This window comes from Manis pentadactyla, chromosome 11 (genome assembly GCF_030020395.1).
Source record: "Manis pentadactyla isolate mManPen7 chromosome 11, mManPen7.hap1, whole genome shotgun sequence".
In the NCBI taxonomy this organism is placed as follows: Eukaryota; Metazoa; Chordata; class Mammalia; order Pholidota; family Manidae; genus Manis; species Manis pentadactyla.
Genome location: NC_080029.1, coordinates 23559667 through 23583386, shown reverse-complemented (window position 1 = coordinate 23583386; position 23720 = coordinate 23559667). Strand labels below are relative to the sequence as shown.

The window sequence follows — 23720 nt, the reverse complement described above, 5'->3', positions numbered from 1 at the left end:
TTTTCTCCCCAGGTCTGGAAGCCAGGGGAGGTTAGGTTGCCTCCTCTAAGTTTCCCTGTTAATTCTTTGCTAAGCTCTTAGTGTTAGCCAAGAACTTCGTGTGCCGAAACAGGAATGATCCAAATTCTGACTCCAGTGTTTCAGGGCAACCTCCTTCTCCACACGTGAGGGCTGTTTGCTGAGCTCATGGCCCTCAGCTAAACACTATGGGACATACAGAAGAGGCAAGAAGTGGTCCAGGGGTGCATTTTAGTAAAAGACAGAGAAAACAGTAAGTGAAATAACAAGATAATGATCAACACATTTCAGACAAAGGAAAAAACTGAATGCTGCATAATTAGTGACAGCTAACAGGGGAGCACTGGGTCTCATTCTAAGTACGTTATATGTATTGATACGTTGCATCCTGATAACTTCATACCTAGTTCACATCTGGGAAACTGAGGCACAGAAAAGTTATGTAACCCAGGCAGTCCAGTCTCAGAGCCTACATGCTTGTCCACTATGCTAATGCCTCATGGGGGCTTACAGCTTGAGCTTGGCCACGATTTTCCATAGGTTTAAGTTCTCCACTAACTTTATCACACCTGAGGGCTGGTCTGTAAACTACTTGCTGGCCACCAGTGAAATATGGAAGTGAATGTCTGCATAGAAGCCCAGGCAATGTGGCTCTTCTAAGGAAGGTGCTGGATATAGTACCCATGAATTCGATGGCATGATATTGTGGTGCTGGGAAGGACTGTGACCTCATCACAGAAACATGTGCTTGGAAATTTCACTGGTTAAATTCTACCTGCAGCTCTTCTTGGATGATAATACAAGGACTAGGTCCAGCTTTTTCTCTGCCAGGATAGATAGTATACAAGATGAGGTATGGGCTTTGGAATTAAACATACCTGGGTTCAGTTTGGAGGCCTACCATTTATCACCTGTATGGAAGTTTGGTCAGATTGCTTACCCTCTCTCAACTAAGTGTCATCACCTCTAAAGCAAGGTAATGATACCTGTCTACAGTTTTATTTTGAAAATGACATTTGGTGGTGGTTATGAAGTGCCCAGCACAGTACCTGGCATATAGTGGATATTCAGAAGTCTTGGTTTTTTTGTTGTTGTCTTTCTTCTGAGTTACTCCTCTCACCTCTGGAATTTGAAAGGAACTGCTGTAGTGTGCATATATTCTGCCCTTTAATGGAAAGGAGTTTTAATCTACAGACAGCCTTCTGAGATGAATGCAAAGGTTCCCCATTCCTGATAGTGACTGAGTGATACAGATTTTTAAAAGTATTTGTTTAAATACTTTTTTGCTTAGCCCAGGTTTCAGACTTTAAGCAATCTGGACAATGCTTTCTCCAGGTGCAATCCAAAAAAACTCCTTTCTTGGGAACTTCCATCCACAACCAAGTGAGTAGTTCCTTTAGCACATGGTGAAGCTGATTTCTTTTCTCATTTGGCCCCACGTCACCTTTTCCTCTCCCCTACAACTTCTGGTTGAAGCTCCCTGAGTTATCCTAAATCTTAAATCAGTCCGTGTCCCTGGGCTAAGCTCTCAAATTCTATTGTTGGTTTCCCTTCTCTTACTTACCCAAGCCCTTTTACAGTCTCACTTCTATCTCAGTCCACATTATACATGATTTTCTTGCTTTATGAGATTATTTTCTAGTGAGCAGAATTTTCTAAGCCCTCAATCCTGGAGGCCAATTTATCCGTACTTTCTCTAGAAGTTCCCCATTGACTTGAAAGTTGCTTTTCAGATTCTTTTGGGAACCCTGATCTTTACTAGGGATTACCCCATTATCACGTCTCAGTTTTTATCACTAATCTTTTTTTTTTTTTTTTTTGTAAAATAAGAATTAGCATGACTCCCCATGTCACTGGAGTTTGGTGCCTATGTCCCCGTTGAGACTGGCTATGGTTTCCCTCTCCCCATCATGCTCCAGCCCCAGCCCTGGTATGAACAACTATAGCTAAATTGGTAATTGTTTATTTATTTCAGTCACTTCATTGTTTCAGAGCATGTGAATTTAGGTTATGCTACTTTGCATTTTCACGATCAGTCCAATTTTCAACACTAAGTAATTTTATACAGTAATTCTTTCTCCTAGTTATTGTTAGAAGATTTATGTTGCATTTTGATTTTTGTTCTGTTACTATTTTATATTTAACCAAAATCATTATTTTATTTTTGCTTATATTAAGGGAATGATTTGTCACTATCTGTCAAAACACCACCTAAAAGCTCGTAAAATATAAAGCTGTATTTTGTACTTATGAAAGTTTCTTTAAATTAGGTCTGAGTATGCTCCCAAAGCAATGAAATTAATTTTGAGCATCTGAGGATGAGATCGGCTGACTCTCCCAGACAGTGAAGTTTAAGGGACCCAAGAAATTGTTGTCCCCTCCCTTGATACTTTTGCCACCTGAATTCTATGCCAATAGAGGAAAACAAGTGCAAGGCTGGTGGAAATAAAAAATATCACTTTTACTAGTGATGACACCGATATTGAAATATGTGGTTTTCATATAATGAACTTCAGAATTGGGCAGGATTGCTTACTGGAGCCCTGCAGCTCACTGGGGTATGCATCTCCGCTGAAGCAAGGCTTGCACCATGCACACCATGCCATGGGGTAAACGGGGTTTCTTGAAGGCAGCTTAATTCCCTAAAGAGGAATAGGAGGTGCCAGGGGCTGAGCTATGCAAAGACAGTTTCTCCTCACAGATTATCTTTAGTCTTTTAGATTATGTCACCCTTTTCCCTCTAAATTCCATTGTAGTTTTCCCTTCTCTTATCCAAACCTTTCTTTCAGTCTCTATTATCTCAATCAACATCATACATAAAAGAGGGAGTAGAGAAATGCCAGGAGTGTCTTGCTAATGGAGTTTCTTCAAAGTGGAAGGTGACAACATAGAGGACAGCAAGAGGGACTTCCCCTTCCCTTCCCTCCACCACTGGGGCAGTAGGACATGGTTTCTTAAATCTTAATATGACTTATCTATATAACTGTTGAGGGAGCCACCTTCTAATCTGGCCATACTCATGCTGTTTTCCTTGACTTTGTTATTAAAAATTTCAGTCTCTTTGTACTTATTTCAAGCCTTCCTCATTACCCCTGCCCTAGCCACTCACTACCTTTGGGGAAACCAGGTAATCCAAGGTCTAATAGTTTATGTGTATCAGCTCTAGATCCTTAGCTGCAAATGTCAGACACCCAACCCCAGCGCTTTAAGCACAAAAGGGAAGCTGTTGCCACATAGTTTTTAAAAGTCCAGATTTGGCTGACTAGATCAGAACTTCAGAGGGTGTCATTCTCTCCATTTGGTGGTGGCCTTCCGGGCCGACTGTCTCCTCGGGCAGGTTAATCCCTCCAATTATTACATGGCCTCCAGCAGCTTTGGGTTTTCTGTTTGCTCCTTCAGCAAGCCTTGTTTGCAAAGAGCACCTCTTTCATAAGTTTTCCAGCAAAAGCGCTGGAGCTGAGTATTACCAGACAAATGTGGGCTGCTGCTAATCCACTGCTCCTAAGGGGGCCCCGGGCCAGCCACATAAGCATCACTCTGGAACATGTTAGAAATACATGTTCTCGGGTCACATTCCAGGCTTTTGAATCAGAAACTCTGGAGTGGGGCACGGTGAACTGTGTTTCAACAAGCCCTCCAGGCGATTCAGATGCACGCTACCACTTGAAGACCGCTTTGTTAGTTCATAGAGCATATTCTGTGGCTAGGGGGATAAAATATGTTCAGTGGTCCAGCATGGTGAGCTTGATTACTTCAAGAGCTGGAATGGGGTCAGCCTCATCCAGCCCAGATGGTTTAAAGGTGAATGGTGAACGGTGAAAGCTTCCCAAAGGAAACCTAGGTGGTAGTATCAGAAAAAGCAACAGCTACTGGTCAGATAAAATTAACACATGTACATTTCCCTGTATGGCCCCGGAAGATGACTGGTTAGCCAGAGACGGGTCAGATTCCTCAAGGGAGGAACAACCTAAGACAGGCACAGTCGCAGGGGGGCCATCAGGTGAGAAAATGGGGATCGACAGAGGTGAGGCTTAGAACCTCCCCCCTTCTGTTCTGAGAGAAATCTTCTGCATATGTGGATGTTTTATTGCCCTTGTCTAGCTTGGATTAACACATAGTCTACAGGCACACACCTGATCATCTACATTTGCTCTCTTACAACACTAAACTATGTTTTCTACCTTTATCTCTTATCTACCTACCACTTCAGCATTTTATTAAAAATCATAATAATAAAGAGAGAAATGTGGTATCCACATATAAATCAAGTATAAAAATCAAATGAGTATTCATATTTGAACTGACTGTTTATAGTTCATAATGCATGAGCAAAACCGAAAGCTTCTGTGATGACTGCCCTTGTACTGTTCACCATGTAACTTCTTCACTATGTAAGAATTTGTTCTCCATGTAAGAACTTGTTTGTTATGCCTCAGAAGATTGGAGACTGAAGAAAATTAGGCTTGGGGTGGATTAATGATTGTGCATTGAGCATTGACCCTCCCTATACAGAATTTTATTGTTGTTAACAACCATTTGATCAATAAATATGAGAGATGCCCTCACAAAACAAAAAACAAACAAACAAACAAACAAACAAACAAACAAAAAATATATATATATATACACATTTCCAATTGTAAAATAAATAAGTAACCGGGATGTAATGTATAGCATAAGGAATATAGTCAAAATATTGTAACAACTTGGTATGGTGATAGCTGGTACCTAGAATTATCATGTATATAAATGTTGAATCACTGTGTTGTACACCTGAAACTAATGTAATACTGTGTGTCAACTACCCTTCAATAAAAAATAATTATCCAGAAAAAAAAAATTAACACATGTTCCACAACAGCACCTTTTCCACAGGTAGTAGGTGAGAATTATTGCACCAGGAAATATTTCGCAGTGAATGTCTAAGGCCTCTTTATTGTATCTTTTCAAGGGTTAGGGCAATGAAGACTTTTCTTCTAACAGTATGTATTCATACTAGTTGTTTTCCTCAATGGAGAAAACCAATAGTTTTTTTTCTTTGAATTTTCCATGATTTCATGTTTTCCTTTATTTGATGCGGCACCCTGAGCAGTTGCTCAGAATTGTGTGAGCATGGGATATTGGACATAGAACAGGCTGGGCTAGTCATCAGCTGCCCAGCTGAGGCCAAGTCAGGTATATATACTCTGTGGAGTATTTTGTTTTCTGGAATCGAATATTTTATGTGGAAACAAATTGGACCTAAAAGATATACTAATTGTGCTGTGACAAACTTTGGTAACTTTTCCTATTGTTATCTCACGATTTTCATAGGTACTATGGTGGGTGACCATACCCGCTTGGAATTCCACAATATTGAAACTGGTATCATGACCGAGAAACGTTACATCTCCGTTGTCCCCTCCAGTTTCATTGGCCACTTGCAGAGCCTCATGTTTAATGGCCTGCTCTACATTGACTTGTGCAAAAATGGTGACATTGATTACTGCGAACTGAAGGCACGTTTTGGACTGAGGAATATCATCGCTGACCCTGTCACCTTCAAGACCAAGAGTAGCTACCTGAGTCTGGCCACCTTGCAGGCTTACACCTCCATGCACCTTTTCTTCCAATTCAAGACCACCTCAGCTGATGGCTTCATTCTCTTCAACAGTGGTGATGGCAATGACTTCATTGCCGTTGAGCTAGTCAAGGGGTAAGTGGAAGAGATCACATAGTTTATACTAGATACCTTAGTCCAGGACCTACGTAACATACGGATATGAAAAAAAAAGTATCCATTATACTCCCCAGCCTCTATTTCTGATACATGCTCTCATCCTCATTGATTGAAAATATCTATGTAGTGATTAGGGCTGGAAGGGAAAAAAATTCATGAGTTTATTTACAGATCTTCTGCTAACTCAATACTATCAGGCTTTTTAGTATGAAATGTAGTCCTTTCAACCTATGGGAAAACTTATTTTTGCAAAAGAGGAATATGGGTTGTGTTGCACCTATCTCTGGAGCAATACTCTCTGCAGCCACTAAATTTATAGGAAGAATAAAATGATAGATATTTTCAGCACTAAGCACTACCATTAGCCCATATATGAAACTTTTATAAAGCTGTTCTTCAGGGTCTTTCACTACCATGTGTTAGAAAATAGTCAAACCGAAAGCAAAACCAGGACAAACCTCCTCAAAAACAAATCCACAATTGACTGTGAATTTAAATGTCATCCTCGAGTGTTCTGGAGTGAATCATCTGCCCTACTTTGTGACTCTGGATTTTTACTAGGTAGTGTTAAAAGAAGTAGACTCTGTGAGTGTGGAATTAATGTGACGTCTGATAGAACAGAATCTGACTTTTCTCATAATTCTAAATTAAGCTTTAATTTTTCCTGCATAATGCCAGTGTAGCATGGGGGTTTTATTGCCCTGATGTCAAGTGATATACATGTGGCCATTAAATCGCTTCATGGACTCTCAAGTGATTGGATGGTTATTGTCCCTCACAGGTACATACACTATGTGTTTGACCTTGGAAATGGTCCAAATGTGATCAAAGGCAACAGTGACCGCCCCCTGAATGACAACCAGTGGCACAATGTTGTCATCACCCGAGACAACAGCAACACGCACAGCCTGAAAGTGGACACTAAGGTGGTCACTCAGGTTATCAATGGTGCCAAAAACCTGGATTTGAAAGGTAAAACTTGGAAAGAAGTTTATACTTTCTAGAGCATTTTTTATAATTGAAAGGCTGTTTCCAGAGGAAACTACAGGTTTGGAGTCCCATGCATTTTTGATACATCATGAATATCCTATTTTAAAAACATTGAATTATACCACAAAGCAGTTTATTAATTTTTCATTAGACCCACTCCTCAAGGAATGGTTCATTTTCCCTGTGGATCTTGGGTATGAGGTGATAGATGTCAAAATATGAAGGGGGTTATAATACAGAGGATGGGGTGTAGGTTTTGGAATCTCGGCTAAATCATTAACTGTGTGGATAACTTTGGTGAAATTTCTTAGATTTGTTCAGTTGTTGTATACTTTTTTGCAAAATGAGGATAATGATTGTTACTGCCTTTATGGGCTGCTAGGAGTTTTCAGGGAATGAGTATAAATGAATGAATATCTATAAAACCTCTAATATTTTATTGGTAACAAGCACATAAAAAGTACTTCGTAAAGGGTGTTTTGTTGAAAATGTTGTTAATCTTTACTTGGTCATAAAATGGGAACAATACCTACCACATAGAATGGATATGATAATTGAAATCTGTGAGATGATGTGTATAAATGAATGACACATGAGAAATGTTAGTTTCTTCTTTTTACAGTGCAGAAACTCTGGTGACAGTTGTGTTTATGCCATTTCTCCTTGGCTTTATTACCACTATCTAATAAATAGCCTAACGTGCATTGGCTTTAATTGTCATGACTTCCATACTCTTTACTCACTTGCTCTTGCTATTTGCTTTCCTTTCCAGGTGACCTCTACATGGCCGGTCTGGCCCAAGGCATGTATAGCAATCTCCCAAAGCTTGTGGCCTCCCGGGATGGCTTTCAGGGCTGTCTGGCTTCAGTGGACTTGAATGGGCGCCTGCCAGACCTCATCAATGATGCCCTCCATCGGAGTGGACAAATTGAGCGTGGCTGTGAAGGTACAACCTTTTCTCTTTTTAAGCTACATCCTTGTTGCAAGCACCAAGCCTCTTTGCTGTCTCTGCCAGTGCCCCTTCCTCAGTTACCAGTTCTGTCATTTCTACTTGCCATCTGACATTGCATTACCATCAGTGTCCTCCTGCCACTGGCTGGGTATGTCAGGACATGTGCCATGGCTCCAGGAATGTATGCTGGCAGATGTCTTCCCAGTGTCACACACTTGGCACTAGAGGACCTTCCTGGCATTGACCTCAGACTTCTGACTTGTGCCTTTGCTTCTAGTGTGGCTAAAAGGGCATCAGGGACTTCAATTTGTGTTTTAATACATGGGAGGTACAAATCAGAGACTTTCATGTGGATGTCACCATTAATCAAACATTTCTTATGTTGCTAACAGCAGCTGCATTATTTAGTGCAAACCCAGCATGAGGTAGGAAAATAATGTCAAATGCCATGACGAGGGAAGGGAACTCCCACTGATTGAGTACTTACTACATGCCAGGCATTGTTAGGCAGTTCCTTAGTGTGATGTCATGCAATAGCGTGGGCTTTGATATTAGAAAGACCTGGATTTAGGTTCAGGTTGTAGCTCTTTTAGCTGTGTGACATTTGGTAATTTACTGCTACATTCTCATCACCTGTAATATGGGGCAATAACACTTACCTTGGAAGGTAGTATATATAAATCTGAGCTATATATATATAAAATGCCTGGTACATTGTAGGTACTCAATAAACAATAGGATTATTTGCAAATATCATCTCATGTGAGATGTCTTATAACATATTGCATGCTCATCAGTGCAGCATAGAAAACCATGTTCAGCCTTTTTCTGTAAGTGACCCACTGTCTGTTGAGATAATTGAATTTTATAGGTCGTCTTGAGTCAACGGTGCTTTACAATAAAAACAATGTAGTTTTAACCAGCAGAGAGCAGCAACGGACACTTTCCAGCCTTTCCCAGGGGCCGGGTGGGCTGAAAAGGTGATCCGCACCTAACTTGAAAGGCAGAGGATGTGAACCAGTCAGCGGCATCTATATGTTCTTTTGTCCGGTCGAGCTTCATTGTTCCCTTTTTGTGCAATATATTGTGTTTTCTTCATCACTCATTAAGTCACCACGTCAAACCTGTCCGTTCGCCTCCTAACTGTTCAGCTTCATCTATTGCTCCTGTCCTTAGCCAGCTTGTATCTGGGTTCATGTGTGATGTTTTCGTAAAAGCTTCCCATCAGCTTCCCAGGTTGATTTGTACTACGGAAGTCATTTCCCTTTGCCTGAGTCAGTTTCCCATGTGGACTAGTAATAAGACTGATCACCCCAACAACCGACTCCAGTTTTCCTCAAGGCTAATGCCAGGAATAGTTCTTATACTCTGTGAGCCAGATATGGTGTATGTATATCAGGGAGCTGGAGACTGGAGTCACCAAGCACTTAAAACAGCCACTTTGCTTTCTTCTCCTGAAAATATACAATTTCATTCAGCTCAAGAATTTGTCTCAATGGCCTGCACTTAGTTCTTCAGGGTGTTGAGATAAGGACACTCCTGAGATAGGAACAGAATTTGGGAACTGAATTGAGTATCTTAGTTTAGAAGATTGTGGAATGACAGAAATTCCACTTGTCCTGGAATTATTAATCATATCAAGTTCAACCATAATATAAAGGCACATATTAAAAAGCATGAGGCATTCTTCAGATGTTAAATATTTTCATCATGTCATCAGTTCTTCAGACTTAAAAGATCCAGGAATCCTCCATTTAACTCTAAAGCAGTGTTGCTTGATAGAAATACAGTGTCACATGTGTAATTTAAAATTTCTCAGTAGGTACATTAAAAAGGGTATAAAGTAACAAACAAAGTTAGTTTTAATTTTACATTTTATTTAACTTTACCCAGTATATGCAAACTATTGCCATTTCAGAATATAATTGATATGAAATTATTAATAAAACATTTTATATTCTTTTTTTCATAATAAGCTTTCTAAATTGTATTTTCTCCTCACAGCACACCTCAATTCAGACTGTATACCTTGAAAGTGCCCAATAGCTACATATGTTTATGGCTACTGTATTGGAAACATGGTTCTCTAGAATTCAGTAATTGGTATGTAGGGAAACAGAGCTATTACATTGGATCCAAAGGAAGTCTACACTAACTTTTATAAAAGTGGATTGAGATGTATAGTACAATGAGGGGGATGGACTCCACTTAAAGGAACTGTTCAAGAGGCCATGAGAGCATTAGCAAATGAAAATTGCCCATCAGATTGGGGAAAATGTTTCCTTCCCTACCTGCAGCTCTCTGTGCAGTATGGCATGATTCACCACATGCATTACAGTAGGGCCCGACCTCCCCCTGAGTCTGAATGACTGTCCACAGTCAGGTGTTGTGACTTGATGGCTCTACCATCTCAATCTATGGCAAGTCCCATGGGCCTAATAACACTGCACTCTATTGCCATGGAGATAATTACGATGATTACCAACCGCCCCACTGGATGGGAGGAAGTGGAGGTTGAGTGCTGAGGAAGAAGGCCCTTGTTTATTGTACACAAATGACTTCGATAATTAGACAAAGGGGCCAGGAAAAATCATGACCAAAAAGTGGGTTAAGGCATAAATTACTGTCATTGGAAGTTTCTACCATTGTGAATAAGCCCTTGTAAGAGATCCCAAGAGCTTTTTAGGGTGCTGTGGGAAAGATGGGGTAGGAAATGAAGGGAGGAACATCTTAGAGAGACTGTAAGAGAGGTCATTCTCATTCTGAATCTCTGTACGTAGTATGGAACCCTTAAGGAGGCCTTTGAGAATTAAGCAGTATGGGATCATAGGAAATGGAGTGCATTTCTTGATTTATCATTTCTGTGCATAGAATAATAACCAGATAGGGATGAGGAGTCATTACTAAAAACTAAGACCTGGATCTCTTGAAAATGGTAAAAGTGTTTTAGTCTCACATGCCTGTGGTCCACAGGCTAGGATATAACATATGTTCTTGTCAAAATCATTGGTAATGACACTTCAAGATCCCTCAATAGTAAATGTATTACTTTCCCTATTATATCTAATCCCAAGGAGTCCAAAATTATTTAACAAACATATTAATCCACTACTCTTTGACTTACAGTTGTTTATAGTAAGAAAGAAAAAAAATCTTGAGCTAGATTGTATTTGTCTCTAATATATGCAGAGTGTATTGTTTAGAAATTAAGTGCAATTTCTGGACAACCTAGCCAACATATAATGGTGACTTGCAACCTCTCAATTTGGGCTAGAATTTTTTAATAATGTCTGATTCAGTAGTCAGCTGGTAAATAATCTCTTTCTATCCTGTGGCCAGCTTTGTTGCAGAAAACAAGGCCTGTCTTGGCTAGAAATGCAATTCCGCAATTGCAGATGGCAAACATCTGAAAGAAACACATGCTTCATTTTGAGACTGGGATGAATAAATGAAAAGGACATTGGTTTGGTACCTTTTACCCATGGTCATGTGGGTTTGGCTACCTTTTTATAAATCAAGGAAATCGAGCTCTTTGGTTTTCCCAAATCCCCTTCAAGTACATAGCCAATTCTCACGTCACATTCCTCAGTGGCATTTTTTGGAATTATGAGGAGTGCTTCCAGTCTTGCAGGCTCAACTCCTAAATGTTCAGGATGATATGTAGGCTCTTCTGGTTGTGCACATATGTCTTTCAGTCTGGCCATGAACCACCCTTATTTCTTGGTGTTTATCCTGACTGATGGAGAATCATTTTTCTGGACCATATGCCTTGGGGTTGGCTGTGTGGAGATGGGAAGGCTCTTATTACCCTGCTTGTGCTCTGTCCAGTCCAGTGCTTTCCTGGCCCTGCTCTGCTGACATGGCCCTGATGAGACCTGCTCTGCCCTGGTCTGTGTGTTCCCCATCCCTACTGTCTCTGGGGAACTAGAGCATTTCAGTTGTCCGTTTGAGTGATGTTGGTTATGCCAATTGTATTCTTATTTCTGTAATGTTACCCTGGTTTACTCTACCTCTTACTAACCTCTGGTTATTGTTTTCACCTTTTCTGTTCTTTTGCTAACAAAGTTGCGTTGACCAAAGCTGACCTGCAAGGTAGAGAAGGTTCTTGTTCCCATAACCACTTTGGACAGAAAGATGCCCTTTGTAAACCTTGGTATCTTTTCTTCAGGGGCCTTCAAGCTGTCACACTTCTTGGACAGCATCCATTAAGGGGAGGGGGCTGAACCCTGTGAGGTAGAAACAGTGGCAGAAAACCCAGATCAGTGAACGAAAAATAACAACAAAGGCGAGACCTCTTGGGGACAGGAACATGATTCCACTTTGGGGGAGAAAAGAGGTTTGACAGCATATTTTGTGACTATTGTGACTACCCACATCTAAATTGTGACTAATTCAGTTCTGGAGATGGTTAACTCTCCAAGTAGTTGCCATGAAGGGGTTAACTTGTAATTCATTCACTATAGATAGAAGGCAGTGCTTGGAAAAGAAAAGAAAAGAAAAAACCCTTTCACTTGGGTTCTTAATTTACTATTTTCTGGGCCAGGGAGAACTTTTGAATGGTTGAGCCTGTGAAAGAGAATGCCATTTTCTCTAACTCATTTTAAAGAAATATTTTTAGGTATTTGGGAGATATTAATGTCATTAAAACATTCTAGAGATTTATGTTTCCTACTGGGGATTTTACTTGACATTTTAATTTCCTGTTTTGTAATCTAAAGAAAAATATACTCTTGGGGAAGAAGATAATCTGTGGATTTTGTCCTGAATATCCTTTAAAATGCCTGCATATAAGATGTCATTGTCCATCTATTGCAGAGACTGGCCCTTCTACCATTCAGAGAGGCACCACTCAAAGTCTGTAATGGGCCTCTGGTCCTGTGGTGTCAGAATACTTTGACTCAGAATAACAAGTCTGGAAAGGGCATTGAAGGTATCTATTGCCTGATGGTTAAGCCGGGGATTGAGCCTCAGCCTCTGTGAGTTTGCAACCGTTGTTGCAAAATTAGTTGGAAGTGGTTAAGACAAAGGTAGCTTAAAAATTACTTTTCACCTAGAAGATCATTTACTTCTCTGTGACTGACTTGTTATATGTCATGTGGATCACCAGTACAGGTGTCTATTCCTGGGGTGGACATCAACTAAGAGAGGTCTCACTCTAGCCATTTTACTGTAACACTTTTTTCTTTATCCCTTCTTAGCGGAATCACATATGTACTGATAATCTAATAACATTAATGATAAAACGGGCATCAGATTAGTACTTTGAAGTCCAAGGTAGCTAGCTGTACACTAGTTTTCAATTTCAAAGGATGTAGAGCCCTTTCAGTAATACTGAAGGCTGTTGTTTTTAAACATTTGTTCAATTGGCAGAACTGGTCTACAGCATGTCACTCTGTAAATGGTGGGGAGAGAGAAGGAGGCAGGATTCGATCCATAAAGGGACAATCCAAGGTTGCCAAATCTCCTTATAACCAGATTTATTAGATAAAACTAGAGAACTGCATCTCCTCCTAGACTTTACCATTCTTCACAGTACGAGCTATATGGGTTTTGAATCCCCAGAACCTAATACAGGCTTTCTTACATAGGGACGTCATACATAGCAACATGATTTCAAAGTTCCCATCCAAAGGAAAAATGGTTTGTAGGAACCATTCAAAGAAATAGTCGATATCTATTCTTGTATTCCTGTTGTAAATTGTTAACCAAAGTGTAGATACAGATTTGGGGACATGACAGTTTGAAGTATATTAACTCTCCCTTTTTGTAGAAGTAGTCACATCATAAGTGTGATTTCTATGTTATTACTACATTGACACAAAGTCTCTTCTGTTCTTGTGATGACTTGACAGTCTCTCTGTTTATGGCAGGCACTGTTATTCTTTGCAATTATTTTGGGTCATCTTACTCTTTCCCCACATTATGGCAAAAGACCATCAGGAGGCAATGTCTTTACATTTTCCTGATCTTGGGTTGTGGACCACTACTCATGCTAGTTTTTTCAGCAAAACCTGTGGACACATGACACTAATCACCATTAAGAATGAAAGGCAGTACAAACATATGACAAAGAGATGAGAGAGTGAAATGCAAAGGCGAGTGGCATTCAGAAGGAGGGGCTTGAGGGAGTGGCATAGTGAGTCCTGACGAATCAGCAGCTTGAGTCCTCTTGTCACTGTGTTGATGGGGTGGTGGTTTTTCTTATGTATTTATTTTAATTTTTCCAGTGATTTTTGTTGCTCAATTGAACAGCAACTCAGCTCTTCCAATGTATCAGGTACTCAGCTGGGCACCGAGATTACAGGTGACACACAGTCTGACTTCACACAGACCAGTAGAAGGCTCATAATCGCAACGCAGAGGGAAAGCGCTGGGGTGTCACGGGTTCTGTGTGAGCCCGGAGCAGGAGGTGGGGGGTGTAGGGGGCACCTTCTCAGGCAGGTTTAAGCTGAGTCTGAACGACCATATGTTTTAGGTGGATGAAAGGCGGAAGCACATGCAAGAGCTTGGCCAGTTTGGGGCCTTATAAGAAGCTCAATTTGGCTGAAATGTGCACGTGGGGATGTGACTGCGGGTGACACTGGAGATGGGCAGTGACACACTTTGTGTCTAAGGAGTAGGACTTTCCCTGAGGGCGCTGTAAGGGAGCACAGAGACAGGTCAGATTTCCATTTTATCAAAATCACTTTGACACCAGGGTGGAGAATGGATAAGGACAGGAACTGGAAGTAGAGAGCAGAATTAGGAGGGAAGCAGTGTAGTGCAAGACAGGTGGAAGAGGTGTGAACCTGATGCCTGTTACTTTAGCTGCCTAAGAATGATTCCCTCCCACATGAAACCTCTGAGGAGTGAGTAGGAGACTGGGCTTCCCCTCCTGGGTGTCTCCCTCCCATCCCCACAGTGATACTCTTCTTTCATAGCGGATACCTTTTCACATTACAACAGAAAGGGTCAAGAACTTCATTGGCTGCCCTGGTTCAGGTCAGACATTACATCCCTCTGGGTAAGGAAGGGGAGTAGGGGCCCCCTGAGGCACAGGGGAGGTGTTGCATTGCTGAGAGGTACGATCCCATGAATCTCATGTCCCTTGAATAGACGGAGCGTATCTATGGACCTTTCAGAAGTAATTTTCTAATTTTTTTTTTTTTTTGCAAGAAGGGTATTCCTGGAGAGGCAAAGAATCCCTAAAAGCTTGTCTGTATAACAAAGTAGCTGTACGACTATAAAAGAAATACTAAGTTTGGCCTAGTGAGAGGCAAATGAGTCATAAACTATGAGACATAAAACAAATGGCTCTTTACTGGGTTAGGTGATGAATCAGAATATCCTTTCCCCACTTTCCATGATAATTCCCTTTAGCAGGTTCTATTTCTGAAGTTGAATAGCCTCTTTTCTAGAAATTTAAATTGTCTCTCTGTCCAGATAGTGAGCAGGTGGGTGGGGGGACCAAGGATTGATTAAATCTGGTTCTAAGTTCTGCATACCTCAAGTAAGTCAATAAATGTATTGAGTTTGAATGCCTTGAAAACCTGAAGATATTCAGTCATTTTAGATGAAAATTGGCATCAGTCAAACACTTTCAATAGATAAAGAGAATTTTAATCCTCCAACTTTCTTCACTGTGAGGAATATAGTTCCCCACTTTATTTTTTCCAAAGCTAAGGGCTGTGTCACATTCTCTACTGTATTTCATGCAGTAAAATATAGCATTTGACCTAACAGAAATCAGTCCCTCAAAAACTGCATTATGAGGAAGATAGAGTCAGAAATTAAATGAAACTTCCTGCCTCTAGTCCCTCAAAATTGCATGGCAGAGGTTTCTCACAAGAGACCTGTGTAATTAGGACTTACGACTATAATGTGCATTGTTACTGGATTCCTGACCAACTATATGCCCAACTAACATGGGGGGACAGAACTTGATTTTCCAAAAGAATTGATGATACCCCTTATTGAGGGTCTACTTAGTGTAGGTACATGCTAAGGATTTGGGATGTTGTGTGTCCTCTGTATGGTAAATATTGTTATCTCCATACCATGGATGAGTTACAGGCTTTGTGTATGTTATCTCATTTAATCCTCACACCATGTGAGGTAGTAACAATTTCTATCTGCATTATACAGATGGGGAAATTGAGGTTGAGAGAATTTAGGTAGCTAGCCCTAGGTCACATGGCTAGTAAATGATAAAGTTTGATTTTAAAGCCTTCTCCCTGCTGCACCATATGGAGTGGGTCTGGATTTGCCTATTTCCAAAGCAGAAACAGTGCACAGATGATCAGAGAGTATCTGAGAGTATGTATCCTCCAGTTGGCTTTATGGTAGGTGGTTTTCATAGCAATACTATTTCAATAAGTTCTTGTTAATATTTGCACAATATCCATTAAAGCAAAGTATTTTAAATTAGCTGTCTTTTTGTTGAGCCTGGCCTTTGAAACCCCTTCTCTCTCTCTCTCTCTCTCTTTGAAAATTCCCCTACTTCTCCAACAGACCCCTATCAGTGCTGAGAAAAGAAAGAAGAGCTGAAAATGAGACCCCAGTTTACATTTTCTCAGGCAGCATTGACCTTTGAAGACCTGTTCATGATTTTAAACAAAAGGAATGATCTAATAATTGAACTCATGACCCAGGCATGCTCTGGAGATAGGGGTTTTGAACAAGAAGGTTTTTATGATCCCAGCCATTTTCTCACCATTACAAATACCCAACAGGGGTTGGCATCTCTCCTTTGCCATGGATGTGTTATGGGGGTGAATCACTTCCCACACAAGTGTAATTATATTTGTAGGCCCTTTACCATCCAGGGCAGGCTGGCAGGGCTGGTGCCAGGATCAGGATTTGCAGGAATTTTGTAAGCTGCTTGACATCATGCAACATGTATTAGCTTGACACTGGTTGTCGTGGGAGTATATTACACCTCAGGTTGTAGACATGTTATAGGTCAGGTTTGATATTTTGTTATTTTTAATTTTTTTCCTGGAGTTCTGGTGTTAAATATCAGTGCTGGACTGATCAAAGGCTATTGGAGATATCCCTAATTTCATGAATATGCTCCCTGAATACCCTCAATATTTGTATTCTTCTATTTTAGCAGGAGAGACTACTAATTGTTCAGGAAGCTGGGAAGAGTCTTTCACACATATTCACATATACATTCATACACATATACATTCATACACATATACACAACCAATTCCCATGCCCGTCGTGACGTTTTAGAAGCGATATATGATGGGAGGGCTGGAGTGATGGGGGAGAACAGGGTGTTACTGAAACTGCCCCTGTATTCCCCAAAGTTGGATTTATTGTTAGTCTTTTTCACTCATCATCTGAACCAAGAACCTTTTGAACCCATGTTTGAGACAAGGAATCGTAAACAGCTGAACATGCCAGATAAGAGCAGTTTCACTGCCTTTCTGAACGTCAGCAAGACATAGATCCTGCTTTCAAGACAAAGAAGTAAGACAATCTTGGGAACACAGCTTCTCTTAGGTCTTTGTACCAGTGACATTTTATGATAACATTTAGTACGCTCTTCTCTGGCTTTGCTTAATCTTCTGTAAAATGGGAACTAGAACTTTCACTTTTCAGTTGGTTCTGTATAAAGGACATAAAGATTGACATATTTAAGGATCATTGCTTTCTTATTTCAAAATTAAATTGGGTTTCTGCTAATTAAAGGGAATGATCCTATGTTGTCTGTAAATGACTCTTCCAGAAAAGCTAAGAGGACCCAAAACTGTAAGTTTAGAAGTACTCTGAGAGCTACAGAAGTATCTTTGCTACAGGGGCCAAGGCACATACACAGCCAACTGTGTATGCTATCCCTAATTTCATGAATATGCTTCCCGAATACCCTCAATATTTGAATTCTTCTATTTTAGCAGGAGAGACTACTAATTGTTCAGGAAACTGGGAAGAGTCTTTCACACATATTCACATATACATTCATACACATATACACAAAAACATGTATCTCTATGTGTTTATCTTCCCTTTTCTATCCTTTCTCTTCCTTCCCACCCAATTACAGCTCACTCATTCTTCCTCTATAAAACAATGAAAAATTTTAAAATGTAGAAGTGGAAAAGCTTATGCATTTATCAGGAGTGGAAATAAAGTTGAAGGCGGAAGATGAGATCTCTGTAGACAGGTCATGACGACTCTCGGAGGCTCCTCCCTGCCGCGGCTGAGCTTCGTGTGGGCTGGGAGGCCCTTTGCTTCTACTCTAATGACGTTTCCCATTCAGGTTTCATTCATAGTCTAAGCCCTTTAACAAACACCTCATGCTTGGTGATTAAAGATGATGAATATTGTGAAGCCAGTGCCACCCGGTGCCTTATTAGTGGCTATCAGCTCGGCCCCTTAGGATAAATGGACATTGGTAATCGGACCAGATGTATCATCCCCAGGCTCCCCCACAAACCAGTCTACCTCCCCAGTGCGGCCAAGACCAGCTGGTGCTGGTTTAGTATTATTGGTCAATGTTTAATGAGGATGTTTGAGGCATAGGTTTGGTTAACTCCTCCTTGGGCAATAACAGAAGGGAAATACACTCTTATGACACAAGGGTCCTTTGCTCCAGCAGCACTTCTATCTCAAGGACCAGCCAGTAATAAGAGACCATCTGTCAACTTTTGATTTCTAGAGCATGAAGAGTTGACTGAATCAGTTTGCATGTACGACAAAGGTGGATTTTAACAGTAACAGGCATGAAATGATTGTCTGGGACAGTTCTTAAAGAGAAAAACAACCCAAATTCAAGGAGAATGATGGGAAGTTTGTGGCAGCCATCAGTTATCATCTGAAAAAGCAAAGAAAAAAGATACAATGTGATGCCTTCCACTGAATTAAAAACAGAGCTGGGAATTAGAGACCAAAGGACTAGCATCCTTGATAACTTATTTAGTTCTTTCATACTGTGGATAAAGTCAAGGTTCCTGTGACTAGGATTCTCACCTGGCTCTGGTTGGCTAGTTCACTACACATGTGTGGGCAATACATGGTTATTGACTCTATATAAAGAGGCCTGCCCAGTGCTCTGGGTGACATGGTGGCATGGCAGCAAGGGTGTGGGAGAGCAGAGCAGAGGCTGGAGTGGTGGCAGCAAGGAGGACAGAGGCCCAGAGGATGGCTGTGAAGGCAGAGAGGCCCAGAGGCAGAGACCCGCTTGCTGCGTGCAGACTCGCTCTGTGTGGATGAGATTCTAGTGATTGACCTGCTACCATGAAAATAAAGTTGGGTTTAACCCTTTCACCCCAAGAACATTCTACTGTCATTTCTTTGGTCACATTGAATCCATAGTGAACTTGCCTGGGGCTGAAACCCATTGACAAGACAATTGGCAACCTCAGCAGGGTTCATTGGTGACCAAGGAAAAAGAACAGGCTGCCCTCATGGAAGGAGTGTTTCAGCAGGCTCCATCAATGGACCGGGAGACATTTGACTGTCCCCCTGTGGACATGTGGTGCTATGAAGGTGTGGAGGACTGGTGTCCACCCCAAGAGAAGGAAAATTTGTTGCTAACTTGGATGGTGTCACTATGAAGTGCTGTGGAAATAGTAAAGGCCTGAGAAAAGGCAGCACGAGAGGGAGCAGAGGCCCGAGAAGAAGCAGCACGAGAGTGTAGGCTGCCAGGTGCTGTGGGGCAGGTGAAGGAAGAGGTCCGAGCAGCACAAGAAGCAGCATGCAGGCTGCCAGGTGCCGTGGGGCAGGAGAAGGATGTAGTGGAGCTGTCAGCCCCAGAAATGGAGGAGCAGAGGTTTGATAAACAGGTGGGGGTGGAGGCCCCTCCTTGGTTGAGACCCCACCTGATTGAAAGCTGGTGGAAAGCCAGAAGAACTCGGCAACTGTGGGTTCTTTCAGGAGAGGTGCAGCCCCCTCCTCAGGCTGTGGAGCACTCCATGCTCTGCTTCTGCCCTCAGGCTCCAGCACAGAAGGAAATATGGTCTGTTTCTCAAAGGAAGAATTTAAAGGGTCCTGTGAAGGTCACGAGGACCCAGATGTGGGTTGGCTTGAAAAGGCAGGTGCAGAAAGGAAAGAAATTGGGTGAGTGGAGCTGTGGCAACAACTGAGACCTGAGCAGCGGTTCTGGCTGCTGAGGATGAAGCAGAAGACAGAGATTAAGCAACAAGATCAGCCTGTGTATCTACAAGACTTTTTGCTGGAGAGGCTGGAGAAGGTGGGTATTGTAAGGCCCACCCATGGTCCTTTTGGTGAACTCATTCGAGTAGAACTGGTTTGAATACAGCCAGGATGACCACTTGGTGGCAATGGATCTGCTTAGGCTTGAGAGTTATTATAATCTGTTGTAATTTTTGTTTTTGTATATTGTAGATTATGGAATTTGGTTACATTGTTCCAGCTTCCTTGCACAGGGACCATTGCAGAGGACTGAGGGCACACAGATTCAGAGGCAAGAATCCTGGAGGGGTGGAGTGTGGATAAAATGAAGGTTCCCGTGGCCAGGATTCTCCAGGCCCTGGTTGGCTAGCTCACTACAAACATGTGGGCAATATATTGCTATTGACTCTATATAAAGAGCTCTGCCTTGTGCTCTGGGTGACACGGTGGCACAGCTGCAAGGCTGCAGGAGAGTAGAGCAGAGGCTGGAGTGGTGGCAGCACCAAGGACAGAGACTCGGATGGCTGTGCAGGCAGAGAGGCCAAGAGGTGGAGACGGGCTTGCTGCACGCAGACTCACTCTGAGTGGATGAGATTTTAGTGATTGACCTGCCTCTGTGGAAATAAAGTTGGGTATAACCCTTTCACCCCAAGAATGTTATACTGTCATTTCTTTGGTCACATTGAATCCATAGTGAACTTGCCTGGTGCTGAAACCCATTGGCAAGACACACGCATACTTCCGTTGCCTTGTCACTTCGCCTACTATACAAAGAAAAATTGTCATCTTAAAAGAATATGTGACTGTTTTAGTGAACACTGGTTTCATATCAAAAGCAAAAGTAGTTTACACCATCCCTATACAGGAGTTCCCTAAAACCTTAGTGCATTTTTAAGAACTACTAATAATTTGTAAAAACTGTCTAAATATGTAGTTCCAAAGGTTTAGGTTGTCTTAGAATGTTTGGAATCTTAGGTTGAATTGCAAGGACATTTTAGATAAAATAAGGTCTTAAGAATGTCTGTTATGTTTATGAATATGCATTTTGATATACATTTTTAATGTAATTGGACAAAGCTAGATATTCCTGTTTATATTTAATTGAATTTTGAATTTAAATGGCATTTGAACATTTTTATTGTAAAATATGCACACATCCTTACATTAAAATGTCATCTTTTTCCGGTTGTAGATTAGAGATAATCTTATTTAAGTTGTTACTGTTAATCTAGCATCCACACTCCCCACCCACCTCTGGTTTACCCATATCCATAGAGGTTCATGGCATCAGCTGTGGAATTAGCAAGCTTGAGTTAGAGACCTCCTGAGCCACTTGTTACCTCTGATTCCTTGCAAAAAATCACCTGTTCTGGGCAGTCTACTTTCTGAAATCCTTGCCTTCCACTCAACCGATAGTCAAAAACTTACTTTGTTTTTTAAGTTCTGGATTTGTTCCATGAGAAGAACATTCCTGTTTTCTCTGATTCTTTAATACTTTTAATTAAGAAGATTTCATTGTGTGTTTACAAAGATTAATTGACTATCTGAAATGCACTTAGTAGAGTATGTGGCACATAATATGTGCTGTGTTAAGTCCCCTATTATATTTATATACTCTGCTTTGTTCAAGATCATCATATGTCAACCACATGCAGTTAGAAGTATTGTTACTTACTCTTTTTTGCCCCCTAGGGCATTTTGCTGTTTCTCTAATTTGTCTTATAAAAATTCTGGATGCACTGCTATCTATGAGAAATAGATACAGATATAAAATATAGTCTGTTCAGGAAAGGCTGTGTTTAAGTAGTTCGAAGTCAGAATAGGAGCTTATATTATCATCTAGAAAGTGGTTTAGAGTCTAGTCCAAATTCTCACTCATTCAGCACAGTTATTGCTACTGTCCTGAGCAGTGGGGACACAAGAGTCCTTGTTTCAACATCTGGTGAGACGGAATGAGTCTAGTAGTTAAGTCAGGAGAAGATATGTGCTCAATTAAATGCCTCCCCCCCAAAAAAGGTTGGTTCCAAGTAGAAAATTGCTTATATGAGATACTGGTTCTATGGGTAAATTGTTAGTTAGGAAAATCACTTGACTTTAAGTCACAAAAGAAGAACTTTCATTCTTTTTTGGCTCTTTTGTTCTTTCATTCAATAATATTTTCAGAACTCTTCCTTTATACCAAGGACTTCATCAGAAATTAGAGATATAAAGGTGAGTAACACAGATAAGACTTCTGCCGTCAAGGGACTTATATTCCAGTAGGATGACAGACATAAGAATGTAACAAATAGCTTAGTTACAGGCCCTATAAGTATCATGAGTTAAATAAGGAGATATAATGGAGAGTGAAATGCTGGTGGGGACTTCCTTAAAAAATGAAAATCCGAAGAAAGCCCATTTTGAGCTGAAACCTAAAGAACGAACCAGTCATTTGAAAATCTGCAGGAAGCACATTTCAGGCTTGAGTCGAGTGTGAGAAAAGGACCTAGAAGGTGGGGATGGTCTTGAGGTATTCAGGCCTTAGAACCACCCAGAGGGCTTGTCACCAGTCAGATTCCTGAGCCCTATGCCCAGCGAGTAGGTCTCAGCAGAGCCTCAAAGCCTGCGTCTCTGTCACAAGCTCCCAGGTGCTGGCGACGTGGGGCTCACCACGTGGTGGAGGGGCACTGAGACGAGGAAGGGCTGGCTGGAGTGCCGTGAGCTGGGGGTGAGTCGGGTGGGAGGAAATGAGGCTAGGGGAGGCAGGCAGTGGCCCTAGGATCTCTGCCTCAACAGGAGTTTGATATCACGTTGACTTAAGTCATGCCAAGTTCTCCTGGTTCTCACTGAAATGGTTCTTGTTCTTACATGGTTACAATGTAGTCAGTTTTTGAGGACTATCTGATTCTGTGTGGCACTCACCCCTGAATGTATGTGAAACAAATTTGGTGGAATTTGGAAACAATTCCCTCTGTATCGACTTCTTACCAACTTTTGACAGATGGGACAGATTGCTCACTTTGCAGAGCACAGACGTTCTCCCTTGGCTCAGGTTGAGGAAGTATGAGACATAGGCACATCAGGGGGCTGCAGTTCAGCTCAGCTCAACGTTTACTGAAACACTTCCTCTGCATCTGGCACAGCACACAAGTGTAGCAAGGACATACTATGATTTCTAACAGGCGGCATTCAATCTTTTGGGGACAAATAGTCAACATTAAACAATTAGAGGATTATGTAAGCAGAGGACAGTGTAACGTGTGATCAAGTGTTAAACTGAATATTACCATGTGTAAACCTTAATGATGCAGGTAAGTGTCATGGCTGCTATGAAGTGGGAGAATTGTTTGACATTACTGGGAAATGTTTGATATGGGGGGAGGCATTCAAGCTGGTCCTTGGAAGATGGTTTAAATTTGGTTGGCTAGAGGGGAAGGGAAAGGCAAGGAAAAGCCTTTGTCTGCAAGATTCAGCCCACATGCCAAGAATTATTGTGTTTTCCCTAAATTTTAGCTGTTCTGCCTTTCAAGGGAGAGCCTTGCATGTTTTCTGATTCTTGAGTACAGTTGAATTACTAGCCTATTGTCTGGGGGGAGCTCTTCGGTCAGGGAGTCCTGTGGACTCCTCAGAAACTTTTATTCTTTGAAAGAAGCTGTCCTGATTTGCCATTGTGAATGAAACTCGTCCTACACAATGCCCAAGTTTAAGACCCACTGCGAACATGACCGTGGACCTCCCTTCATCTCCACGTGGGGGAACCACATGGCGTATCAGAGCGGCAGAAACCCCGCAGCTGTGCTGCTCCCCCGGTGTTAGTAATTGTCTTGAACTCTCTTTTGTCATATCCTCATAGCTCTGTACTAGGAGTGGTGGCCAGTGCTGCTTTCACCCTCCACGAATGAATACGGAATGTCTTGCCACCCAGAGGACAAACCCTTT

General features: G+C 41.4%; 1 protein-coding gene across 12 annotated transcripts in view; it reads left to right on the top strand.

The window, feature by feature from the left end:
* The window catches only part of NRXN3 (neurexin 3), a 1462828-nt gene that overhangs the window by 669258 nt on the left and 769850 nt on the right, over window positions 1-23720 (top strand). For all 12 annotated transcript variants that reach the window (XR_008992434.1, XM_057488265.1, XM_057488259.1 and 9 more), the window contains 3 exons: window positions 5332-5713; window positions 6519-6709; window positions 7500-7673. Coding sequence is in view for 11 of the 12 variants with exons in the window: in XM_057488265.1 (XP_057344248.1) it covers window positions 5332-5713; window positions 6519-6709; window positions 7500-7673 (747 nt within the window). In the remaining variant the exon portion in view is untranslated. The remainder of the gene's footprint in view (window positions 1-5331; window positions 5714-6518; window positions 6710-7499; window positions 7674-23720) is intronic.